The following is an 18,504-nucleotide window of genomic DNA, read 5'->3' as shown; positions in this document are numbered from 1 at the left end:
TTCCTTCCTTCCTTCCTTCCTTCCTTCCTTCCTTCCTTCCTTCCTTCCTTCCCTCTTAGATTTTTATTTATTTATTTGACAGAGAGGCACAGAGACAGAGGAAACACAAGCACAGGGAGTGGGAGAGGGAGAAGCAGGCATCCTGGTGAGCAGGGAGCCCGAAGTGGGGCTCAATCCCAGGACCCTGGGACGTGAGCCGAACAACTCAGCCACAACTGAGTCACCAGGTGCCCCAGGGTTTTCTCTTCTTACTACCTGGGCAAAACATGCTCCATTCAGCCCCTCCTGTTGTGCAGCTACTGTGTGTGAATTACGATCTGTGTGGGCATCTGGCGATCTGATCACCAGGCCCATAGTAGGTCCTAAGGTTGGTTGTTGTATAAAATGTCACTGCTCCAAGCTGGACTCAATTTAGTTGAGAGGATCAAATGAAGCCCCTTTCCAACACCTCTCAGAAAGCAGTATAAACAGAGTGCCATAAAATGGAAACTGGCAAAATAGTGTGGTTTTCAAAAGATGGGACCCGGAACACAAAACAGAGCCAGGGATTTGCACGCTTTTTCCGTGGAAGGGCCAGATGGTAAATATTTTAGGCTCTGAGCCAAGGACACAACCTGCTTTTGCAGGGAGAAAGGGGCAACAGGCAGCCTGTGAGTGAATGAGCCTAGTTGTTACAATAGAACTATTTACCCAAACAGGTGTAAGTGGGGTGCAGCTCACAAGCCAGGGTCTGTGGACCCTTAAACTGAACAAATCAAAACAATATAAATCTCAGCTCTGCTATTTTTTTCTAGCTGTGTAACCTTGGGCAAGTTTTCTAACCCTTCTGAGCCTCGGTTGACTCTAGGAAAACAAGGACAGAGGATAAGAAAACCTGCTTCAGAGAAAGGCTGGGAGCCACTGCTACTAATTCTTGTGGATGTGAGGACAGAGGCCAGCAGTTGTCCTTAAGAAGGTAAGTCTTGCTGGCAGGGCCCAGTAGAGGCTGGAGAGAAGGCTCAAGTAACTGGGGAAGACTTCTTAGAAGTAGGAACCCTACACTGTATCATCAGTGACATGAGGGTGATACTGTGCCTGTCTCACTGGGTATGTAGCAAAGATTGTTTGAGATAATATGACACTCGACTCACAGCAGAGTGCTTTAAAAGTTGGTACCTGCTAATTGTTATAACCATCACTGTGACAAGGACAGACCAGCCCCTCCAGCCATGCTCTTGGTCATCTCTCTCTCTCTCTCTCTCTCTTTTTTTAAGATTTTATTTATTTTTTTGACAGAAAGAGAGATCACAAGTAGGCAGAGAGGCAGGCAGAGTGGCGGGTGGGGGGGGGGGGAAGCAGGCTCCCTGCTGAGTCCTTGTTTCTGGACACTTTTGAGGATGGCCGCTCTCTGCAGTACGAAGGCCCCAAGGAGTAGACTTGACCTCTGTTTCCTTCTGCCCCCTGCCGCATTCACACAAACGCACGCAAACATGCACACACATGTGCTCGTACACACACAGGCACATGCACAAAGAGGGAAATGAACTCCCGGGGAAGCCTGCTCTGGCTGGTGGGGGCTACAGTCCTTAGGCCACAAGCTACAACCCATGGTCCCATTTCTGGCAAGCACACAGAACCATCCCCGCAGGGACTTTACAAAGCCGAGGTCTAGACTGAGTTCCAAGGAAAATCTATCACCACCACATGGATCGAGCCCAGCACCACACCTGGATTTCAACAATAGCCTGGCATGTCTGAAACATGCAGGCTTTAAGGAGAGTTATTAAAAATGGAAAGTCCTATTGATTGGCTTTTCCCCTCATTTCTGAAGCTATTTTTGAATCTCTAAGTCTTTAACCTCATTATAGCCATCAGGAACAGAGAATGAAAAGGAAAATTCTTTTGGTTTCTCACCTACGCCTGAGTATATAGATCTCAGCAGAGTTATGGGGGTTCTGCATTTGGTGGGAGGCCTGGATGTCAGGGGCTGATAACAGGAATAAAAGCAATCATCATGCTAATGGGGCCGGCTCCATTTACTGATTGCCTCCAAGGTGCCAGCCCTGTGCTGGGCTTACACCACAACGGGAGCTCTTCTTTTGTTCCCTGGACAGTCAGGGTCCTTTGCCCCAGGAAGGTTGGCTGCAGAGCAGGAGGGAATGGGTTCCTGATGCTAAAGGGAGCTTCCTGACCACAGCTGGTCCACTCTGCTACCAAACTCGCCTTATTATTGGTCCTTAGGACTTATTCAAGTCCTCGAATCTTCGACCCCTTTTCTAGCCTCAATCTCAGTTTCTTTTTAAGCAGTACAAGTATATAATGCTTGCCCAAGGCGCTGTGAGGGGAAACTAAATTATCAGGGAGCAAATCCTCTGGGAACATTTTTAAGGGGGGAAATGTCGGCTCAAAGATGAAGTGACGCGATCCCTTGCAATCAAGTGGCATTTCATATTCTTCAAGGGCGTGTCCCTCTTTTTTTTTTTTTTTAAGATTTTATTTATTTATTTGACAGAGGGAGACACAGCGAGAGAGCGAACATAAGCAGGGGAATGGGAAAGGGAGAAGCAGGCTTCATGCCAAGCAGGGAGCCCAATGCGGGGCTCAGTCCCAGGACCCTGGGATCATGACCTGAGCTGAAGGCAGTCGCTTAACCGACTGAGCCACCCAGGCGGCCCAGGCCTTTCCCTCCTATCACCCTCCTAAATCTTCTTACAAATCCCACGAACTGCACAAGACAGGCTAAGTTTTTATTACAATTTACCCCTACCTGATCACTTGAACAATTCAGGTCCCATTCTGGGCTTCAGAGTCTATAAGCCAGTAACGGGACTGGACAAGAACCAGGTGTGGGTTTGCACACTGGAGACCCAGAGGTCAAACTGGGCCTCTCATTCAGCCCAGACACAAGTTCTCCTGTTTTTAAGACGTAGTTCAACCAGAGGGAGTGTGCCACAGCTTAGGCCACGCCCTTCTGTCTTAATGCCACGGTTTCACATATTTACGGAATCTTCCCAGGTTAAGAAGGTTTTTGAATTTATAGCCTCTTGGACAAAATGACCTCTACAGTGCCTTTCAGCTCTGAAATTCCATAGTTTTTCAATCTCTGTCTTACAGGTAACGAACGCTAAGGCTCAGAGATATACAGTGTTTGTCCAACAAATACAGCTTGTTAATATCCCCGCTGAAAGGGGTCTCCGAGCCCTTTGTAAAGACTGCATGTTCCCAGGGCCACAAACAAGGAAAGAACCCTCAATCCACAGAACTGACATTGGAATTCTATCGGAAAACACGGTTCTGTATAAACAGTACTGTAAGTCATGACAATTCGTGCAAGAAACAACCGACAACAAGATTACCAATTTATGTAGGACAGAAACGGGTTTTTAGAAATGAACTCACTCTGCAGACATGAAACTTTCATGTCTGAGACATCCTGAAGTTCTTGGGAACTCAACTGAGGGTGGCTATTAGAGGTAGTTAGTTCACTCCGATCAACTTTTTGGACGTTTTTCAAACCCCTTCTCTCGGAAGGCATCCGGATAAGTGAAGCAAAACAACAGGTTGACTCTTTCCTAACTTCACACTCCTGAGTTCACAAAGATATCCAGCTCAGATATTAAGGATTTCTGCTGATTCACTGAGGGATGGATTGATGGCTTTACCTAACAAATAATCTTGAGCACCAATTATGTGCCCGAGACTAATTTTTGCACTCAGAGATAGGGTAGGGAACAAAATAGACAAAAATCTCTCTTCCTGGAACTGATATTCTAATATGTTATTGTGTTTAAAATTGTAGCTATTAAAAATATCTAAAGCCTATAGGCAAATTATGTCGTCCATTAGGGGGTGATGGGTGCTTTGAGGAGAAACACCCCAGAGGGGTTGGCAGGTGGTGGGACAACAGGGAGTACCACGGGAATTCCCTCAGCCTGCCCACAACCTAGCTGGAGCAGAGTTCCACCATGGGATAAGACACAGCCAGAGCCAATGGTGGAGGCTACATACTAGCAGAAAGTTTCTGATTCCTCACCTCAAAAATGGGAATAGTAAAAGCATATATGTCACGGGGTTTTGTGAAGAGGCTGTAAAGCCTTTGATACCCTGCCTGGGACACCTGTCGAAGCTTATCATTTACCAATGTGTCCCCGAATGAAGAGCATGAACAGTTTTTCCTTCGCAGGGTGCTGATGATGTCAGGATGGGTTGGGGACACTTTCCGGAAGCAGAGAGTGAACTTGGTCCAGATGTCTGAGATAGGAGGTGAAAATCAAATCCCACTTCTTTCACTAAAGCTTAAGTAATCCACAAACTCACACGGTACGTTGATTTCCTCATCTGTGAAATGGGAGAATAAGAATATCTACTTTGTTGTACTGTGGAGGGAATTAAATGAGGTCACGCCTGTGAGCAGCTTAGCACATGCTTGGCAAGAGTTTGTTGATGTCGTCATCATTATGATATTTTCCCAAAGGTCTAGGCCAAGGCTGTGAAAAGGAGATCAGAGGGCCATCAAGCCACTGGGGGACAAAGGGGCTAGAGTGAAATGGTCTCAAGCTGATACTACAGTAACTTGGCAATGCCAGCCAGATCTTGTCCCTTCTCTTCTCAAGGCTCCAGGTCATTAGTGGAAAAGCTATGAAGTCCTCATGGTGGCCGACGAGGTCCTATAGGATCTGGTGTCAGGCTCCTACTATTCAGCCTCATTTGCCCTGAATCAGATACAAGCATGTTCTGTCCCCAGGGCCTGCGCCTTTGCTGGTCCCACTACTAAAATGCCCTGGGATCTGTAGTATCTGTGTGGACCATACTTCCCTTCCACAAGGCCTTCTCTGGCCACCCCATTTAACACAGCAGCACTCCAGCAGCCCCTTTCTTTTATTTTTCCCATCTTGGTTATCACCATGACATTATTCTACTTACTTTGACTTTTCAGTATGTCTTCCCCACTAGAATGTAAGCTCCACTGGAAAATCTCTAGGTGCTTGAGATTGGGTACTCATTAAATATTAAGTGAATAATGGAATGACACCCTGAGTATGTCCCCACATTTCAAGTTTCCTCACAACCACCCTGGCCGTTTCTTTTGTATCCTGGGATCTGCAAGATCCTTAGCTGTTTAAAGACATGGGAGCCCTGAAGTGTGTTGAGAAGCAAAAAACATGCTCTCTCCCCACGGGGAGTTCAAACAATTGCAGTCTAGCCAAAACTTTGCCTCTGTGGGATTTCCTCTGTCTGAGCCTCATTTTATCCAACTATAAAATGGGTTCACAGTGGGGTTCTGCCGAGGATCCCCAAGGTGCTGCTGAGAGAGGAAGAGATGAGGGTATGACTGAGCGATGGCGTTCCAGGCCCCCCACCTCCCCTCTGCACCCAACCACAGACGCTCCCATTCATCATCTTAATTATCAGGTTCCGTGTAAGTTTCACTTGCGGGGTGGTGGGTGGGGGGTAACTGGTCTGATGCTTATGCGAGAAATCTGAAAGCGGGTGATCTAGATGGTACCACAGGTCCCATCCTGCATTAGAATTCTAGGCTTTGAACAAAAGCTTGCCACCTTCTTATAGTTTAAAGGGGCTCCTGAGACTGGCTACTCCCGGAAGGCCTGGAGACTTACCTGGGACATATGCACCACCTCAAACCAGCGCAGGATCCCCGGAAGCTTGTAGGCAGTTATGAAGGAGGTTCTCTCGATCCACATCGACTGTCCCATAGGCAGGGGGTGGCAAGGACAGGAAAGCAACACACTTCATGAAAACTGGCCATCAGAGAAGTTTGGCAAGAACCCAGCCAGGCCCCCAAACCTCTCATCTGCCTAGAGTCCAGATGAATGTTGCAGGACTCAGAAACCTACTCCCAAATTACTCTTAAGAATTCTTTCCCAATGTGAAGTTAAAGTTGTCTCTGGATTTAGGCTTGGTAAACCTTAGTCTGGGTCTCTGAATTGTCAGGAATTTTAAGCAATATTGAATGCATCGACCTGTATTTTCTGGGGGGAGGGTTCACAGTGCTATATTCTTAAAGGACCAGTGATTCCCAAAATAAGCAGAATCACAGTCTAAGGTGAAGAGCTGAGGGAAACTTAGAGCCCTTCCTCATGCCAGCCTTGGGAACAAAAGACAGATCCTAGCTGGGAAGCACACAGGAGATGCTGGGGACTGAGATCGCTGTGGCTTCTTATTACTATTTCTTGGAAGGTTTGACTTCATCAACACCCCTGCTTAGCCTGAGGGATCCTATGTTCTGCAAATGCCTGAATGCCCTGTGGTTGAGAAGTGCATCTCACACGAGGCCTGGACTTGAAACTAAGTTCCAAGAAATGAAAACAAACCCAATGTAAAAGACTGGAGAATGGGTGTCACCATATCAATAGATGTTAGTTTTATTTCTTACTGCTTTAGATCAAATGCCCTCCCATTCTGACATTGGCAGGTGCCTGCTCTGGTTGGTAAAGGTCACTGTGGGGGTAATGATCAAGGCTGCTGAAGGGGAGGGGAGATACTCACGGCAAATTCATTCTCAGGGTCGACGGTCCCTTTGCGTACAGGCCGGGAGTAGTGGAACTTTTGCACATAGTTGGATTTATAAAAGCTGCAAGGTAGGAAGAGGCAGAGGCTCCTGGTAGCATGCCACGCTGCTGACACCAAACCTGGGCTGACCTGGTGCTGTCCAGGGAGGCTCATTACAGCAAACTTCAGGTCGGCCATACCCTTGTTGTAGCATTTAAAGTCAGGTGCTCCTTGCAAAATGATTTAGAAGCTAGACCAGCTAGACTAGTCTTATGTCCTATGAGAACACAATACCCCTTAGGGTACCCAAGAGGTTGGAATTCTAGCATTAATGCACACCTGTGACCTCAGCGAAGGACTTAGATATGCCTAAGGTCCTAGCCTCATGTCCCAGGAGTATCTTCTAAGGATTTCCCTAGGTGTCCCAAGCACTGCTCCAGCTACTCTTCCTGGATCTCTAGGGAGACTCTCACACTGGGGCCCGCAGGGCATGGTGCTAGCTGTATAGTTGCTATTCTTGCCCACAGAATCTTGCTGAAGGATGAGCGGAGGCTCAGACCCCAGTTGAGCTAGACCTGCTCAGCTTCCTGCACTGGGGCAGGCTGCCTCTCCCGGAAGGGACTGGCCCTTCTTCTCACAAAGTCCTCCTGCTTCCCACTGTCCTCTGCGAGCTCTACCGGGAACCTGGGTCTGAGGCGGGTAAACTGGGCAGCTCAGAAGGGGGTGCCCCACAGACCTCCTGCCTCAAGGCCTTATCTCTGACCTTGTGATGTGGTTCTGAACAGACGAAGACCCGCCTTCAAGCTGCTTCCTCTAATGTCCATTTATCCTAATCAGACCACACCGCTGTCACTGCACAACCTCAACAAATGCTGAGATGTCCCATTGGAAGAACGTGCTCAGAACTATGCTCCCATAGTCTGGCTAGGGACTCCTTGGAACCGACCGCTCTGTCATCTCCAGCTCAGTGCATGTCATTGCTGCTTCCTGAGGATTTGCTGTGCCTCGTTCCTCCCATCTCTGGCTTCAGCATTTTCAAGGGCAGAGCCCAGATGGCTAATGGGGGGCAGGTGATTCTTTCCCCAAGAGGAAAGAATCTTTCTCTGGCTAACCCAGAGAAAGAACTGGAAGGGCACCAGGGCCTATCTTGCCACTCGCTTGGCTTGGCAGCCCATGGCATTTTCTTCCCCATCCCTCCTTCCAGGGAACTGGGGTCTTACTTTATTATCTGGTCAGGCACTGGCTTATTCTTGAACCTTGGGTGTTCATCCAAGACCGGCTGGACAGTGAAACACTGGATGTCTGGGATTCCTGCAGTTAAGGCTCACATACCATGTTGTCGACCGCAGGGACAGTTCCAAATATAGCAGGTCCCAGGTGAGACCTGCCAGGACAGCCCTTCTGAGGCCAGGTTTGATTGAATGACTGACCTCAGGTTGCTGGCTGCCAACTAAGTCCTAATGACAAGTTAGTAGTCACTCTGGTCCTTAACAGAACTGCTTATCATTTGCAACTTTATCCCAGGGCTCAGCCCCTGCTAACAGTTGGTTGGTGGTCCTTAATCATCATCATCACTATTTCTATATTGATGGTAATATCATCTAATGAATGTGTAGTTCTCAATCAGCTGCAGAACACATCTCCCCATGGTCTCCTTGCTTCTCGCCAATTCCACTGAGCAGTGTTATTCATGTAAGTCATCCCCTTTCCTAGATGAGGACATCAAAGTCAAAGAAGCCAGCCTAGTTGTTGAAGGTCGCACAGCTTGTGAGAAGAGGACAGAGATTTGTATTTGATCTGTTAACGCCCCGGCTTGGGGTTCTTTCACTCCAGACTCCAGTGTGGTCCTTTCCCAGTGGTACCCTATCACCTGGAGGCTCATTAGAGATGGTGAGTCCCAAGCCTGTCCTCAGACCTACTGAATCAGAGAAGTTTCTTAAGATCTTCAGGTGGCACATATGCATCCTTAAGCTTGGGAAACACTGCTTTAGAGCATGCAAATAGATATCATTTTGCATTCCAAGTCTGAAAGCTTGAAAGTAACTGCCTGTGGCAGGATTATAAGGCTGTGTCCAGGCTCAGTGGGAAACAGTTCTATGATTGATTAGTGATGCCTGACACAGGCACAGGCGGTGAGAGCTTTATCTGCCTATTCTAGACCTTTATTCATTTTAAGCTGATAACAGAGCAATCCAAATAAACAAACCCAGTCATCACTGGTCCTCTTCCCTGGCTCCTGCTTCCCTTCCTCTGCCTTCCATGTCTCCTTTACTCATCTCTCTTCCTCAGGTATCCAAGTACTCTTGTAAGTCGGCATGAGTGTACAAGTGGGATGAGTGTACTTGGATACACGCATCCCAGTGACCACCAGAACTCCAGAAAACCTCTCCTGAACCTCAAATTTCTGCCAACTAATAAATCACAAACTCTTCTTATTGGCATTCAAATACATCATACTCTAATATGATCCCAACACATGTCCCACCATTATCTCCGGTTACCCAAAAGATTCTTCTATGCCCTTTGCTTGAAATATTTTCTCACATCACCCCCTCTCCCTTTGAGCCCTTGAGGCAAATGTGAACTATGACAGGCTCTGTGTGCTCTCAGTTTACCCCCAGTCAGGTGTCCCTTCCTGCCTTCGACTCTTCACAGCATTTGTCTGTACTTAGGACTCTTATCTCTCTAGCTCCCTGTCTTCTTCTCCTCCCAAGCCCTCCCCACCACACTGTGAGCTTTCTGATGGCAGAAGCTATGATCCTTTCACACGGAAGAAGTGGCTAAAATATAATTCCAAGTTAAATTCAATTGTTCCCCTCTGATAAACTCAGTCCATACTAATATGCTGGGGATTTAATTGTTTTACCTCTGGAGAATTAAATGGGAGTCCCTCAGAGAGAAAGAGAGAGAGAGAAGGGGGTGGAGAGGAGAGAGAGAGAGAGAGAGAGAACCCAATGCCAAACCTCACTGGAAGGATTTCTGCAATATTCAGGAAAACTATTTTCTTTCTCAAGCCATAGAGCCAACAGCCTTCTCTGAGAAGGAAACCACTTTGGTTTCCACTCTAACTCATTTATATATTATCTCTGGCTGCTCTCCCACTACAACAACAGAGTTGAGTAGTTATGACACAGAGGTCACACAGCCACAAAGTCTAAAATATTTCCTATCTGGTCTTTGACATAGAAGTTTGCTAACCCTTGCTGTAGAGAAGGTTCTAGGTCATATTTACTGATATTAGCAATTGGCCTTGGCCCAAGAGGAGAATCCAAAGCTGTCCTGGGGAAGCTAGGGACACTGGAGCCCTCAAATCACGTTCAGGAGGACATATGGCTAGACTGTCTCACTACATATTGAATCTATGCATGGAACTGTGACCCCAAGTTCTGGACAGGCAGAAGATGGGAGATAGGAGACGAAGAGACCTTTGCTGTAGATATCTTCCCCTACTTGATACTTAAATGAGAAGACATGAGAGATGTCACCCTTCTAAGCTGCTTGTCAGCTCTACTAGAGAAGGTAGGAGAGCAGAGCAATAAGGGCTCAGATTTTGGCAATAGGCAGACATAAGTTCAAATCCTAGCTCTATTGGTTCCCAGGACCTTGTGCAAGCTGCTTACATTTTTTTGAGCCTTGGTTTTCTTATTTGCAAAATACAGAGTCATACTCCCCAACTCACAGGATTGCTTTCAGGATAAAATGAAACAATGCATGAAAAATGCCCGGTACATGGTGAACAGTTAATAAAGAATATTCTCTTTGTGAATCTTGATGAAAGTGATGGCATTATAAAAAGAATACAGACTTGGAAATAGATCCTGGAGTTCAGATCTCATCTCCATCACTAACTAGGTTTGTGCCCCTAGGAAAATTACTTTACTCTCTGCCCTACACATTCCTTCCTTATGAACTAGGACAAAAATAATACCCATCTTAAAGAGTTTTATGGGTGTTAAGGAAATAATGTTTACAAAGCGTTCATTCTCATGCATGGCATGAAGAGGACATTTAGCGAATGTCAGCCCTTTATCCTTTTCCACCTGATTCCTGGCACTGAATCAGTCCCCCAGATGATGAAATGGCCCAGTAACACATGCTCTCCCTTCACCCCAAACTACAAGACTGCAGAGCTAGTCCACACCACAAGTCCACTGAAGAAGGGCCTCAGTACTAATCTATCTCCGCTCTAACCAAAACTGCATTTGTAACCAGGCAGCCCCAGGACTAGTTGCATTTCCTCTTGCAAATACCGCGGCAGAGCAGGCATGAAGGGCAGGTGAGCATAATGAAAAGGTTACAGATGCATATTTATCACCCAAGGGAAAAATATTTGGATTAAGGTTCGGCAGACTTAGCAGACCAGCCATGCGACTTGTCAACTCCATTTTAAAGGCTGTAACTTAATTTTTGCTACGGGGTGCGGTGCAGGGAGCTAGTGTGGGTGAGCGCCTCTCCACTCAGCTGTCTGCCTGATCCTTGGGTTCATACGCTCTCTGCCCCCTGGAGTCCTGTCTCCTGCTGCGTGTCACCTCCAGTCCCTATGAACACCACTGCCTACCCAACCTCACTGGCATTATCTCGTGTTTCCTGTGCCCTCCTCTGCGGACTCCAATGAGCTGGCTCCCTCCCTGTGTCCTTTCTTCCTTCTTGTCTCTATTTGTCTATCTCTCTTTGCTTTCTCTCTTATTCCCCTTGTCTTTGCATTAATCACAAGGAATTTCTCAGTGTCAGCTTTGTGCACCGGGGCAGGCTGGGGGAGGGGTACTGCCGTGAACAAGGCAGTGCAGGCCTCTGCCCTCGCAGAGCTTGCAGTCTAGCTTATGTTAACCTTTAAAAAGCACAAGAAATAACACAGTGAGATCAGTTCTCTAAAGGAAGCAAACAAGGTTTGAGATACGAGGCTCATGAAGAGTTCAGAAAAGGCCACTTTACATAAGTGAGTAGGAGAGGCTCTTACAGGAGATGACACCAACTTAGGGTCTGATGGGTGAGAAAGGAGCTAGGGGAAGGGCATGGCTTGCAGAGGGAACAGAAGATGCACAGGCCCAGGGGGAACCGTCTAGGTGTGTTAAGGCAACAGAAATGAGGCCACTGTGGTCAGAGGGGCATGAGAGGGAGACAGAATCACAGGGAGGGGTCAATGACATTGGAGAGGCAGGCAGGAGTCAGAGGGTCACATGGTGGACAGCCTACTGGCCTCACCCAGGAGTTTTGATCTTATATTAAGAGCAATGTGACAATACTTCAGTTCTTGGAACCCGCTGTGCTCCTTCTGACTTGAGGCCTGGGCACATAAGAGTCCTTTTTCTCTGTCTGGGCCATTCTCCCTGCCTCCCACCAGCCTTTGGTTGGTTGCTAATGTTCAACATTATCCTCCTCGAGGAAGCCATCTCTGTCCACCCGATCAGAGTATCCTGCATGGCCTCCTCTTGGCATTAATCCCATTTGTATAAACACAGTTAATGGTACAATTAGTTGTTTGGTGTCTCTTTTACTTGCTAGACTATAAGCTTCCTGAAGGTAGGATCACTTTGTGAGTGTGATCGTCAGCACCCTGAACAATGACTGGCACAGAGGAAGGGCCTGATTGTATTCATTATGAGAATGACTGAATGAGTGAATTGGTCAATGAATGCAACATTTAGAGTTTCCCGAGATGGATTCTTTGGATCCCACGTTGGACACTAAAATTGGCACCACTACCATGATTCTGGCAGCAGCTCTAAGCTCCAAGGTGGGGCTCTGTGGGCTAAAGTCCCAGCAGAGCTGCCTCTGCCTGGACCCTGGTTGGGCCATTCTCCAAGGATACACTGGCCTGGGGCATTCTTGACGTCATCCCCAGGGGCAGAGGTTGTGTTCATCTTCTCTGCATTGGGGAACTGGCTCATCAGCTGCATCTGGAAATCTTCTCTCCGCTCATACTCCTTCCCTCGGTAGATGAATACTTTGTTCTGCAGAGAAAGGACACGCAACAGAGATCTCAGGGCCCAGGCTTGGAGAACGTGATGCAAGCAAAGCTGGGAGGCTTGTGACATGAGCACAGATCTATGATGACTTCCTGTAGATCTCTCTCCTTTCTGCTTCCCCACTACAGCAAGAAGCTCATTTCACTGACCTAGGCATACCACTTCTTTCAAAAGTTTGATTCTAAAAGGAGAGGGGATCATGGGTGCTGAGAACTTCTTCAGATTGTCTTACGGACAGTTTTCAGAATTATTCCTCACTCTTCTGATTACATGACCACAAAACGTCCCTTCTGCCTTTCATGGGCCATGTGGGCTGGACCTGCTGGGTGGAAGGTCCCAGCATTCGGGTCTTTCATCTCATGGCTCCTGGTTCTAGATGCACAGAAATACACTCTTTATTCTTCTTTGACTGTGTTAGCCTCCTCTAAATCAGTAGTTTTCAAATTGGGGGTAATTTCACCTCCTAAGGAATCCTGGCAATTCTGGAAGTATTTTTGGTCATCACAGCTTGGGGAAGGGAGAGCTACCAGAACTATGTGGGTAGAGACCCAGGATGCTACTACATGTCCCTCAATGCAGAGGACAGCCTCCATAATGAAGAATAACCTGGTCTAAAATGTCGCTAGTCCTGAAGCTGAGAAACCCCGTTCTAGACTGTATCTGTACCATCTGTGCCACCTCTAATGGTCTGGAAGTTCTTCGGTCCAAGCCCTCATCTGTCACCTCTGCATTTTCAGTGCTATCAAATCTGAGGGACTGACAGATGGGCCTCAGAAACTTCTAGAAGTTCAGCTCTCCAGGCCTTGCTCCATACCTACTGAAATGGGATCTATGGGAGTAGGATCCCCAGGGCATTCTGATGAACAAGCAGGTTTGGGAAGCCACCTCTGTTCCATCGAGGAATGTCTTACTATGGATCTCTTCTGCAGGCTATGGTGCTCCCTCCCCTGAGTCCACTCTGATTCCCACATTGACTGGTAACAGTGAGAGACTTATGTCCTGGACTGGACCTCAAATCAAGTAAGGTCAAAGATCAGATTTGCTGTTTCTTTTGTATCTCCTTGATCTCAGAATTGAACCATAGGCTCACTGGAAGGTGTCCTATAGGAAGGAAGCCTATAGCTGACCTAGTCCAACTCTCTACATGATCAGTGAATAATCCATAAGAGCACTGGTTCAGAAAGTATGTTCCAGAAACATCTGAGGGTCTCTGGGACCCTTTTGGGACCTCATAAGACCAAGGAATACTCTTCATAACAATGGTCAGCTGATATTTGCCTTTTTCACTCTGATTCTTTCAGATGTAAAGTAGAATTTTCCAGAGCCTGCATGATGTGTATTATCATGACAGACTGAATGCAGACACAGGTATAAGAACCTAGTTGTTCTCTCTTAATCTAAACATTAAAGAGATTTGCAGAAATATGAAACAATCTTACTGTTTGCATACATTTTTATGGGAAAATGCATACTATTTTTCATAAAGACACAAGTTATGTTAACATAACTTGATTGATTATTTTTAAGTACATGGATAAATATTTTAAAATTTTCTTAGTTTTAATTTTGGATATGGTAAATGTAGAGAATCTTTAAATATAAAGTTCATGGAAAAATTCAATAATTTTTCAGATAGAAAAGAGATTCCTGAGCCCAAAGGGTCTGAGAATGCATGCTCTACCTTGCCTACTGGGTAGCAGAGGTCCTCCGGCTCTTTTTGAATGCCTCACTCAAGGGGCAGCGAGCTACTACCTCATGGGGCAGCTCTGATTGCTGCACATCTAGAGAAACATGGGGTGCCTGAGAATGGTGATGATGGAAGGGACTGGGCGTGTGCTGGGGGAAGGGCAGCACTCGGAATCTGGAGAGAACAGAGTTTGAGGATAAGTAGATCCTCAAAGCACAAAGTGACAACTGAGAGGCTACAGGCCTCTGGCCTGGGTCTCTGTCACCAGCACACTCACCCGCAGAAAGGAGGGAAATCCCTGGCCGTAGTATCCAACGGCAAAGTAGTCTGGCTTGGGCCTGAGGATTTTCATGATGTTTTCATAGAATTTTGCCTGCTGGATCTGGAAGGAGAAAACTCATAACTTATAACAGCATAGATGCACACCAAAGGCACATTCAGTTCAGAGAGACCACACTTGAGACATGACCATTATACCAAGATGCCCAGTGCACATGTTTGCATGTCCGTGGATATGTCTATAAACATCACAGCAATAGCTGTATTTACCCTATACCAAGTTCCGTATTGAATACTAGCTCGTTTACTTGCATCATCCTTGTAACAATTCCCAAGTATCGTATCTGTTTTGCAGAGAAAGAAATGGTGTCTCCTAATGCAGCGAGTAAGTGTGGGGCTTAATCCAGCCAGCTGTCCAGAGTCCCCTCGCCACACTGCTGCCCCTCCCAGGCACACCAGGCATGTGTTTATGAGGCTCTACAGATGCACAAATATGCCTGAATATAGATGGCTTCCTGTGTGTGCATACTTCACGTATTTCATCAGTTCTGAGAGGTGTGTGTTTTCATATGTTAACATCTCTGAAAACAGTTTACATCTTACTTTACATCTACTAGCATCTTACAATTGCTATTTGCTAGACAGATATCATGACAGGGTACATGAAAAGAATACCACATCTCACGCCGATGGCTTCTTACATTTGACACAATGGAGATAAATGTGCGTGGACACAAGCCTGTGCAGCAGAGCCTCAGAGCGCAGATGTGCACGTATATCAGCAGGCACATGAATCTGTACCATGTGTGTGCATACGTGAGATCACATGTGTGCCATATGCACACACATAAGCATGTGTTCCAGGCACATGCATGTGCCCATGTGTCTCATGGGTACATGTATGTCCCATGTGCTGTGCATACATGTGCACATGTATATTGCACGTGTGTTAGGTGTGTGCACGTGTACATAACTGTGTACGGGACATGTGTGTGCATGTGTACAAACGAACGTGTGTTCTGTGTGTGTATGTATGCAAACAAATGTGTACTGAATGTGGTGTATGTACATGAGTGTGCACTCCATGAGTGTGTGTCTGGTGCAAGCACATGAATGCACATGTTGAGAAGGCATGCGTGTCTCCATGTCTGCAAACATCTATGTGGATGTACATGAGGTAGACGTAGTGTCTTTTGGTGTGACTGATTGTGTGTTTGCATTGCATCTTACACACAGCACAAACCGCTAACAGCTCGGCTGTTTTTAACAAGAACACTGTACTCAGTACCAATTTCCCCCTCAAAGGAGCCATAAATCATCTCTCCACATTCTGCCTCTTGCTTTAGAGTTTCCTGGACACAGTTGGACTGGTCTTTCAAATAGGCCAGCATGGGGCATCGGGGTCCTGGGTCTGAGGGAAGTGTCTGAGCAGTAGGAGCAGCCAGGGTGTCCTGCATTGTCCCTACAGAGGCCACCTCCCCACCAAGCCCCGTATCTGCAGCATGAGCAGGCTAGGCTGGCTTCCCCCACTTTCCACTCACCCCCACCAAATCACCAGCACCGAGGAGCTAATGGGGAATGGCCAGATGGGGAGCATTTTAATGTGATTTATCTGTTAATCAGAAAGCACAAATTTGCGTTTTTATTTAATTGGCTTAGTGATTTGTGGGGATTTTACTGCAAATGTAGCCCAGTGTTTATCGGGTATGCAACAGCAGCGGCTGCCCCAGTGCCAAGCAGGTACTTACCACTCCATCCGGGAAACTGTCACTGATGAGTTTTCCCAGAATACTCTCTCTGGAAATATTCCCATCTGGAAGGAAGGCTTGCAGCAGCCTTCCTCAGCCCAGGCCCTACTTCCAGTCCTTTTCTGTAGTCCTGACCCCACCTGGCCTCCCACTTCCTCTCGCCAGCCTCCCTGGGGAGTCCGAGGCCCTGGGCTCCCAACCTTACCAGGTTCTGGCTCAGGAGCTCATAGTCAAAGATCTCCATCTCATACTGTTCCGCCAGCTCCTTGCACAGACTGATGGCTTCTTCCCACATCTATAGGAAGGTCATGGACACAAAGGTTAGGAGGCATCTCCAGGCTTGCAGAATCTTGCTGAGGAAGGGACTTGCGGCAGCATGCCTCCTGGGATTGCAAGCCTCTCTCAGACCCAGGCCCAGCCCATGCACAACAAGCCAGTTACCTCACAGGGAGCATGACCCTTCCTCGGCCCCGCACTCTAGTTTTGTGACAAATAATGGAGCAGTCAGAGAAGAGGATAAATACTTTAGTTGCATGCTCTTTGGTTCTTCACAGCTGATCTGGGAGGTGACTGGTAACATCTGCATTTCCCAAGTGAGAAATGGAGGTTCAGATAGACAGAAACACTGTCCCAGGTCACATGCCTGACCAACAGCTGGGCTAGAATGCACACCTGGGTGTGACCTGAGGATTGTCAACTATAGACCTAAGGTTGGACAGCAGGTCTCTAGAACTTATTCATCTCATGTAACCAAAATTTTATACCTGTCACTTCCTAATGGGGTTATTTGGAGTGTATGAGTTGGGAGGGGCTGTATAGAGGTGGGGATGGATCTGGAACTAGAGCATAAAAAGAGTGATTAGAACTTTCTGTAAGGGGCACCTGGATGGCTTAGCTGGTTAAGTATTTGACTTTTGATTTCAGCTCAGGTCATGATCTCAGGTTTGTGAGATTGAGCCCCATGTTGGGTTCCGCACTAGGCATGAAGCCTGCTTAAAATTCTCTCTCTTCCTCTCCCTCTGCCCCACACCCCAGTCCCTCTCTTAAAAAAAAAAAAAAAAAAAAAAAAAAGAAGTTTTTGTAAAAAGGTCTTTACCATTTGAAAAAAAAAAAAAAAAAAAAAAAAAAAAAGAAGTTTTTGTAAATAGGTCTTTTCCATTTGAAAAAAAAATGAAAAAAAAAAAAAAACCCTGGATATAGGGGATTTTCTGTTTCCTCTGCTCTTAGACTGAATCCAATAGATCATCCTTCCATCTTAGACTAAAGGGGGTCGGGAGCCTCTGCAGGGAGGCGGGTGAGATGCAGAGTGGGCTGGAGATCTGGCAATCTCAAGGGACACCCATCACATTTCATATTCAGTTTAAAATGGAAAATGCATCTAAATGAAGAAGCTAGGGGCGGTGGAGAAGGAGAGAGGGGAGGTTGCCAAAATGTAGTGTGTGCTTTGTAGCAAAAATGCTCTCTCTGCATCCAAGCATAAAAATAAATAAAAGCAAGTGCCGAGTGGAGGAGCCATGGCTGTAAACCCGTGGACAACTTAGTGAAGGGCATAAAAATGCTTTATGTGCCAGGAGGAACCAAGTCTACAGACCAGACTGGGCTGGGGCTTTTCTTTTCTTAAGCCTGACAGGAAGATGGTGATATAGTCCTGGGCTGGGTCAGGGGACTATCTGGCTCATTTGTAGGTATTTGCCAACTTCCTACCATAATATGCCAGAAATGCTCTCCCCATGTGTTAAGAGACAACTAAGGGGCCAGGGAGGGAGTCAGATACCTTAAGATTTCTCCCTGAGTCTGCCCACATGGTCACTGGGACCTCTGACAGTCACTCATCCCTCTGAATCTCATATAGTAACTATGGAGCACCTGCTGGTTTCCAGACTTGATATTCCATACAGTGATGGGACAAACGTAAATATGGAGAAGACACAGTCTCTTCTTCCATGAAACACATGTGGGTAAAGATACACATAAATAGATGTGAGAACTGGGTTTTAAGGGATATACAGGAGTTCACAAGTATTGACAGGTCGACTAATGGAGGAGAAAGCCCTTGTGTGTTTCTGGAGCAGTAAATCTCCACTGTGGAGAAAGGAAGGTAAAGGGATGCTGAAGAGTTTGGGCTTGTTCTGGAAACTTCCACAGCAGTGGCTATCAGAGTAAGCTATACCCATCTGTTCCCTCTTCTCTGCTCCCAAAGTACCTTGGCACTGACTTTCCCTCCCTCATCCTCCATTATTGTACAACTCCAAAGGGTACTACACAAAAAAGATCATGACTGGCATGTCTGTTTTGCCACTAGATAATAAGCAGCTGGAGATAAGGGATGGTGTCT

At 46.7% G+C, this 18,504-nt stretch overlaps 1 protein-coding gene across 1 annotated transcript in view; it reads right to left on the bottom strand.

Annotated features, from left to right (window-relative positions):
• Positions 1-18,504, bottom strand: part of DOCK2 (dedicator of cytokinesis 2) — a 413,194-nt gene that overhangs the window by 14,659 nt on the left and 380,031 nt on the right. The window contains exons 39-44 of the mRNA XM_059416333.1: positions 16,375-16,464; positions 14,420-14,524; positions 12,299-12,440; positions 7,710-7,791; positions 6,487-6,571; positions 5,598-5,684 (exon numbers count right to left, since the gene is read on the bottom strand). Of these exons, the coding sequence (XP_059272316.1) occupies positions 5,598-5,684; positions 6,487-6,571; positions 7,710-7,791; positions 12,299-12,440; positions 14,420-14,524; positions 16,375-16,464 (591 nt within the window). The remainder of the gene's footprint in view (positions 1-5,597; positions 5,685-6,486; positions 6,572-7,709; positions 7,792-12,298; positions 12,441-14,419; positions 14,525-16,374; positions 16,465-18,504) is intronic.

This window comes from Mustela nigripes, chromosome 12 (assembly GCF_022355385.1).
Source record: "Mustela nigripes isolate SB6536 chromosome 12, MUSNIG.SB6536, whole genome shotgun sequence".
NCBI lineage: Eukaryota > Metazoa > Chordata > Mammalia > Carnivora > Mustelidae > Mustela > Mustela nigripes.
Note: the sequence above shows the minus strand (reverse complement) of the source record. Positions and strands in the feature narration are given on the sequence as shown.